Source organism: Musca vetustissima, unplaced genomic scaffold, assembly GCF_032173495.1.
Source record: "Musca vetustissima isolate MV318-11 ecotype Yass unplaced genomic scaffold, APGP_CSIRO_Mvet_v1 utg6038, whole genome shotgun sequence".
In the NCBI taxonomy this organism is placed as follows: domain Eukaryota; kingdom Metazoa; phylum Arthropoda; class Insecta; order Diptera; family Muscidae; genus Musca; species Musca vetustissima.
Genome location: NW_026880962.1, coordinates 118,963 through 127,306, shown reverse-complemented (window position 1 = coordinate 127,306; position 8,344 = coordinate 118,963). Strand labels below are relative to the sequence as shown.

The following is an 8,344-nucleotide window of genomic DNA, read 5'->3' as shown; positions in this document are numbered from 1 at the left end:
CTATATAGACACATTTCCGTCCCTTTGGTCCATCTTTTGTAGCAGTGTTAAAAATGAAAATGCTGTTGAAATGACCTTGAAAAATAAACAAAATAATTGAATATTACACTCAACTGATTTTTATCATTTAACTTACCCAACGATACCAATCAATATTTAATGGAAATACTGTACCGGCTGTTAGTTTAAATGGCCTGTAGGACCTTTGCAGAAAAAAAAGCATATCACTTTTAATTTCACTCAAATACAGATACCAAGGACTCCTTAAAATTGCTTCACCATATTGCTGACTGTTGATGAAAATGATTTGGGCGAAATAACAAATCACCAAAAATTCCCAGGCAACCAAAAACAGATATTGACCCAAAGATAGATTTTTCATAAACGATGAATTAGCTGTGGTGGACTAAAACGGAGAGAACAAATAACAACAAGCCAATGGCATATTTATACTTTCAATAGCGATCTTACCTTTACAGAGACGAATGCAACCAAACACATTAGTAGTATAACTTGACCTGTTTTCAAAAACCAAATGGGGTTGAAAAATGTTTCCATATTCTTTAAGCATTCCAAAATGTAACAATGATGTTTGATGCATTTCTTAAATGTAGCACGGAAATGGTAATGAAATTTCGTAGTAGATATTTGGTTAGAGATTAGGTCGAGCTTGTCGATAGCAAATACTTTCTCTGTCGAACAGTAAAATTCATTCAATTCGGGTTGTTGGTCATCTTGGTGTTTCCGAAGTTTTCTGTAAAAAATATTGAACAACATTGTGTCTTGTACTCGTAAAGCGAAGACGCCTAAAAGTATGCTCGAAATCATAGATGTAGATGTGGCTACAGATCATAAATTATACAGATTGTATAAATTATCGCCTAGAGTATTTATTTCAAATGAAATGTTTATTTATATCATTAGCAGAGGGTTTAGTGAAACTCTCGCTTTATTATTTTAAGACTTGTTATGTTATAAACATGCGAAAATGGTGTTTAATGTTTGATACGATCTCAATCTTCTCGATCTTCGAACAAAAAAAAAAAAAAAAAAAAAAAATTTGCCTCATTAGAATATCGCATTGGCCCCATGTTACCATTTGATCAAATTTGTTTCAAATTTAGATGTTTCCGTCCGACTATCTATTTGATCACATGATACCTTATAAATGATGCGCTAATATTTGACTACTTCATTGGCACCTCGTCCACAAAATAGACGCAATATTGCAAATTTTCGAAATATTGTTTTCAAATCCTGATAAAGTTAGAATTTTGTGTGTAGTGGTTCACTCATTATTGAAACCACTTTGGGTACATACAAGATTTGCTAATATGTATAATATCCTGTAGATAGAACAGACATAGCAACTTTGGAGGGCCATTGAAATGGAATCAGGCGAAGTTCGATGTTTGATCTACATAGATATTTGAAAAAAAAAATTGCATCTCAATTAGGCAGACTTGGATTCCTTGGTGTACCATTTCTATGAAATCGAGCAAAATTATGTATGGGAGCTATATGTAAATTTGGACCTATTTGACCAACGGTGGCATACACCGTTTTATCTCGCTAGCAGAAACCTTTATTATTTAATGCACAATTGCATGAACTCAGACGAATATATATAGGGGTTATATGTAAATCTGAATATATTTTACCAAATCAATACGCTATTGTGGCTCCAATTTGGTCCGTTGTTATGAAATTCGTCCCAATCGGATTTAAAAATCGGATGTAAATATATATGGAAACTATATATAAACCTGAACCAATTTCAATTCAATACTCTCTGCAATATTTCATGTAAAGCGAACAAACATAGACTCCTTGGTGCACCATTTGCATGAAATCGGACCAAACTATTTGTCTCGTTGTGCAAAATTTTGTCTCAATCGAAAAAATATTGGTAGTTGGGTGCACCATTTATATGAAATCGGGCGAAATATATATGGGAACTATATCTAAATATGAACCGATTTTCTCCAATTTCAATAGGATTCGTTCTTGTGTCAAATAAGTGCCTTGTGTCAAATTTCATTAAAATCGGATCATAAATGCGACCTGTACTTTGTTCATAATAACACATGGAAAGACGGATGGATAGACATGCATAAATCAACTCTGAAAGTGATTCTATGTATGTTCTCAAAAGGAACCAAGTGGTTATCGCGTTTCATTTTGCCATATTGGGTATATTTTATCGCGTTTCATTTTGCCATATTGGGTATATTTTGTCCTGCTTCAAGAGTCTTCTTTAATGGTACAAACATGAAATCGACTCGAATAATTCTCCCCTTTCGAAATTCATTAGCGGCTTACAACATTTTCTGTGTTCGTATGACCAATCTGAATACGCTTATTTGCATAACATGCAGTGTTTGGATATAAAGTCGACTGGGCTCTTAAAGACGACGATGGTGTGGATATTTGTTAGAAGTAATACCACAATGCTGTCTGTAAACCTCTGGTCATTTCAGAGGAAGGAATACAGCCACCCATCGTCGACATTACTTCCATCTCACAGGAACACACTTCAATATTTAAAAATGCAATTTCAGGCGAATGGAATGTTCGATTTGAACCAACCCTTCTCTCTATCAAGACTAAATCAAGTCCGAAGATAGGACCCATTGGTCCACTCCTTCATAAAATAATCCAAATTGTGCAAAAAATTGATTTTATAATATCATGCGAACGGACAATCCGATTTGAACCAAACTTTGTACAGTCTTTTATCTCTACCAAGCGTAGATGACGTTGCAAGACGGAACCATTGGTCCGTCTGGTATCTCCCCCACAAAGAGTCAAATTTTCAATATTTATAAATCCCATATTAGTCGAAGGTAATGTTCGATTTGAATTCTTTACAAAGCCTAGATCAAGTTCTTCCCCAGAAAGGTTCAGTATTTTATAAACTTGTAAATGTTATTAAATTGAAACAAATTGAATAATCGATTTAATCTACATTAAATCGGATATCTCTTTATTAAAAACATACCTTATATAAAGCGAATAATAAAACCTCCGGGCAATTCTGCAAACCATAGACTGAGGGTATATGTTTGTCGGCAAAACCGACTGCCATTTTTTTTTACTTTTTTGTTTTAATCAGATTTACCGAAAATCCAAAGTTTGTACAACTGCGACAGAATTTGATTGAGTCATGTATTAAGTTTTCATTAGATCGGTTCAGATTTAGATGTGGTGCAGGGTGATGAGTCACTAATACATATCTTTGTTTATTGAATTCAAATGTAACATTTTTAAGATAATGCTGGTTACTTACATTAACTGCTCTACGGTCAAATGCATTCGCATTGCAACAGTTGCAAACACATTTTTTAAACTGCAAAACAAGATATCATATTGCCCGGAAATTAATATGGACAGTACCATGTGGAGTCCACTGGATGAGGAAAAGGCAGCAGCTACTTGTATTTGCGCCACAGCTTGTAGAATATATATTGTCTCATAAATTATCGGTTTCTGTAATGGAGAAGCAATAATAAAAATATGTACATTGCAGATTAATTATCTTGAAATATATCCTTATATATATATACCTTATAATCCATGGGGTACCAACAGGTCAAGGGGAGACTGCGATCGCCATAGGTGATTGGTACAATGAGCCAGAAAACGGCTCCACTAAAACAACTGTACACATATGTTTTTATCCATTTATTTGACATAGCCACACACTTATCCATAGTTACATATGTGAATCCTGTTAATTATTTAAAAAAGGCGGAAGAATAAAATAAAGTTCTGGTTTTTAATGTGTATGTTGGAGATGTGACTAGTTGGCACTTCACTCACCTCTCATAAACAAATATGGTATATATAAAAAAGTATTACACATATGATATGGTCTGTTCCAGAACTACCAGAATCTACAAATTTTTACTACATTTTTCATTATCACACAGGATAAAGTTTTTATCGAATTAACTTTTTTAAACTCTTGCAGGTTCTGGCACAACATATAAAATTATAATATTAGTTTTCAAACGTACCCCTAGCCGAACGTGTTTCATAGCGAGAATTCAAGGATTCAATTACTTCCTCCAGTTTGCCTGAACGTAAACGACGAAAATACACCTTCATACCAAATGTCCACAAATAAATGATGATTTGCATCAAACAATTGACCAGTAGTTCCAAATCTCCACTGTGATAATTCAAATAAAATGTACACCCGTAGAGAATGGCAATGTGAATGCACACCAGGTAGAGGATCAGTTCGTAAATCAATTCAATAAATTGCCCAAATTTCTGAAAGCGTTGTGGCGCCCAACTTTCCAAATGTAGTGGATACATGGCTGCCCAATACATTGTACGGCGTATGAATTCGAAGAGGTCATGTCGCTCATCAGTGGACAGGAAAGTGTTGTTCTTGGTATGCATCCTTATGGCAAATAAATTCAATGTTGACCTTATATAAAATATCGTTGTAACATATGGACGCTGTTTACATTAAATATGTTTGTTTAATGTGATAACCGCAATTGCATTTTAAAAAATTCAGATATTGTGTGGTTTTACCTTGTCCTGTTTATTGGCCTTATGCGAGCTTATTAAATGATATATAAAAACAATTACAAACGTGTTGACGTAGCGATCTCCGTACCAGTGTTAGAGACTCGAGACACTGGAAAATAAAACAACAATTTTCAGGCGTCATTAGAATTGTTAACATGACAATTGGTGCAGAACCGCTGAGTGATACCAATTGTTTTAGGGTTTAAAGCACGAACACCACCCTTCCAAACGAAGGATGCTACTGCATACACATTAATCAACTCAGAAACGGAAGCATAGCAAGACGCCTTGTTACATGGTCAACACTCCGAATAGAGCAGCAACGATATTCCCACATCTTTCCAAAAAAAGGCATTGAAATCCCAATCCCATGTCAGTCAGTGGTCCACTATCTACAAGGGATCTGCTCGATTGCAGAAATATTTGTTAAGCCCGCTTAATTTGGACAAGTGAAGCATGTACTTTGAGAGCAAAAACCTGGAGAACGTTGGGAAATAAAGTTGACTGTGCTCAAATTGAATGATGGGAAAGCTCAAACAATCGCAAAAGGTCCCAAATATACATTGGGTGAGTTCAAACAATGGGGATCAATTGTGATGACGCAACAAGCGCGAATACCGACAAAATGCCAGGCGTTGTGGTTCGACTGTAGTAAATGTTCGGAAATAAAGGTTACCCTGAACCCAAGTTTATCAGTTGTCAGCACCATGTTGTTGTTGTAGCAGCTAGTACTGCTGTGTATTTCCAATTTTCTTAATCTGGTTCTGCCTCTAACTTCAAATTCAGAAAGGTTGCGACCTGTACGGGTTGAGTCCACAGAGAAGATGGGGTTAGGAGAGTGGGCTTGGCTGGACAGTTGAACAGATGTAGCGTGTCATGTGGTCCGTTACCACATGCCGGGCAGACATTGTCGACCTCTCCATCAATCCGTGCCCAATACGAATTGAGGCGGCTACACCATCCAGATCTCAGTTGTGCCAAGACCACTCTAGTTTGTCGAGGTAGCTGCTGCTCTTCTGCGGCTATCACAGGCGGATGGATTGGCAGGATTGAAGATTTTTCCACTGCGTTGCACTGACGTTAGCGGACCACACTGGCGCCGCATAGTTTACCACAGACCGGCCTATTGCTTTATATGTCGTTAACAAGGTTTCCTTGTCAGCTCCCCAAGTGCTGCCGGCTAGCGACTTGAGAACCTTGTTTCTGCTCCTGACAAATAGCTGTGGCATGCGTGGACGACTTGTATAGGCTATCGAATGTGGCCCCTAGAACCTTTGGGTAATTAGTGGTCGGAATTGTGGACCCTCGACCTGCACATTCAAAGATAGCCTCATCTCCGCTGTCCATGTGGTAAACATTGTGGCCGTTGACTTAGTGGCGGATATTTTCATATTCCTCGACTGGAAAAAATCAGCGATATCCACGAGATAGTGATTCAGCCTCTCGCAAATGTCATCAATTTTAGGTCCTGACGCCATAATCGTGCAATCATCCGCATAAGTCACGATATTTATGCCGTCCGGTGGGCGTGGAATTCCAGAGAGGTAGAGGTTAAACAGTTCCGGAGATATCACCCCTCCTTGGGGAACTCCCTGTTTAACTCTACGGGCCTTCGATTTCCTGTCTCTGAATTCCACGTACGACTGGCGTCCACACATATAGTTTACGATCCAACGTTTCAAACTTGGCCGGAGGGTTGTTCTCTCGATGTCCTCGAACAACTTGGCGTGACTGACGGTATGCCTTTGATAGGTCTAGCGCCACCATGACTGTCCTGTTACACGGCCTGTTCTGGTTGATTCCTTCTGCTATGTGTGCGGAAATGGCGTGCAAAGCTGTGTCAGCACCATGTGGTGGATCGCGTTGTCATGTATGATATGCTTTATGAGTCGACTGTACCGTCACCTCTAATTGGTTCTGGGGGTCTTCATCGATACTATTTGATACCAGAAGCCTTGCAAAATTCAAAATGCATCTAAACGAATTGAGATAGATCGCCAATATAGAGTCGTATTTTGTCTGCTGACCGGTCAAGTTCGAAGAAGGGCTTTGGGCATAACTTCCCCAATTTTCAGTATTTTGTGGTTCTACAGCGCGTTTTTCAACCGAATGCGCTGAAATTTGGTACAATGGGTTCTGATGGCGTACTAAGTTTTTCAACTAAAAATTATAAATATAGGTCCACTTTTTCTGGTAGTTCCCATATAACGGTACCCCAATTTTCAGTTTTTGGGGGGGTTTTACCACATGTTTCGCCCGTATAGGCTTTTTAGGCTTTTTGTAGTCATATATGGTAACAAATCTCCCTTCCAAAAATGATTAATATTCGTCCCTTTTAGGGATAATGAAATATATTGGTCAGCATTTAGGCATCTCCCCTATATAATGATACAAAACTAAAATATTGGGTTCGAGATTTATATATATCGGTCACTAATTAGGCATAACCATGAGGGCAATGATAGCCATAAATATTCGCTTATTTCTACACTATGTATAACTTTGAACTCTAAATTGCAGTAGTTGAAGGATATTATATCCTACCATGCGTTATCAGTATCAGTCCATCTTTTGGGGTTTTCAGATTTTAGGAAAAATCACCATTAAAAATTGCTGAAATTTGTATTTGGTGTACAGAATGGTTTATGCTTGAATCTTGAATGCTTTATATGCTTGAATATAGTGCTGCCGCGAAGTCAATCAACTTCATGCCGTTGTCGGATGTTTCTTCGTGGAGGCTGATTTTTCCGACGGTTTGGCCAAAAATACTTTCCCTTCTAATTTTTTGCATTAGAATCTCCTAGAAGAATTTTAATGTCATGGCCAGGGCATCGGTCATATGCTGTTTTAAGGCGCTCGTAAAATATGTGTTTGGCCTGTTTGTCTTTGTCTTTCCTCGGAGCATGAGCGGCCATATGCTTTCTAGTGCTGCCGCGAAGTCAATCAACTTCATGCCGTTGTCGGATGTTTCTTCGTGGAGGCTGATTTTTCCGACGGTGTGGCCAAAAATATTTTCCCTTCTGATTTTTTGCATTAGAATCTCCTAGAAGAATTTTAATGTCATGGCCAGAACAGCGGCCATATGCTTTTTTAAGGCGCTCGTAAAATATTGTTTGGCCTGTTCGTCGTTGTCGTCCGTCGGAGCATGATCACAAATAAGACTGATGTGGAAGAACATGCCTTTTTACGGATTTTAGCAATTCGCTCATCTACTGTTGTCAATATTGGATCATATTTCAGTCCCATAAAACGGTTCCTCCTCCTACATATCGATACCCCCGAAATTATCGATAGTTTGAGGATTTCAGACACGTATTTAAACAGCATAGGCTGTGATTTTGGATATTAGTGGGTGGCAAGTATTGTCCACATATACTGGGGATTTCAATTTTCCGTATTTTGAGGATTTGTATGTCTGTAAGTTCGGCTCAGCTATTTCTGATACCTTCTTCACACAATTGTAAAAAATAAAACCTCAATATCATGCCATAGAAGATGAGGCCTATTGGCCAATCTCAAAAAGGGGCTCAACAAATCGGAATATTTATATCAATATCAAGTCTGAAGAAGTGGTCTGTTGGTCTATTAAAGTGTCAAAGGAAGGATTGACAGGGCCCATATTCGGATTTGTTATAGATTTGGTAAACATATGACGATGTTCAAAGTTTTTGTTAATATTCAGTCTCATATAAAGGTACACATAGGAAATTTGTTACTTGTAACAACATCAAATAAAACAAAGAATTCTCATTTATTTTCTCCATGAGTATATTTAGCAATGTTCAGAAGTTTTTTATTA

General features: G+C 37.7%; 1 protein-coding gene across 1 annotated transcript; it reads right to left on the bottom strand.

Moving 5' to 3' along the window:
* LOC133326956 (odorant receptor 83a-like) lies at positions 1–4,410 on the bottom strand. The gene is made up of 6 exons (XM_061535566.1): positions 4,020–4,410; positions 3,567–3,730; positions 3,290–3,489; positions 472–754; positions 137–406; positions 1–75 (listed from the first exon to the last, which is right to left on the bottom strand). The coding sequence occupies exons 1-6, from the start codon at positions 4,408–4,410 to the stop codon at positions 1–3; spliced, it is 1,383 nt and encodes a 460-aa protein (XP_061391550.1).
* Between the last annotated feature and the right edge of the window lie 3,934 nt (positions 4,411–8,344).

Excerpts from the sequence above, each read along its gene's own strand:
- LOC133326956 (XM_061535566.1), bottom strand. The coding sequence starts at position 4,410 with ATGCATACCAAGAACAACACTTTCCTGTCCACTGATGAGCGACATGAC. Across the intron at positions 3,731-4,019 it reads TGAAACACGTTCGGCTAGGG|GATTCACATATGTAACTATG; the intron begins GTACGTTTGAAA and ends AATAATTAACAG. Across the intron at positions 407-471 it reads TTGCATTCGTCTCTGTAAAG|TCCACCACAGCTAATTCATC; the intron begins GTAAGATCGCTA and ends TCTCCGTTTTAG.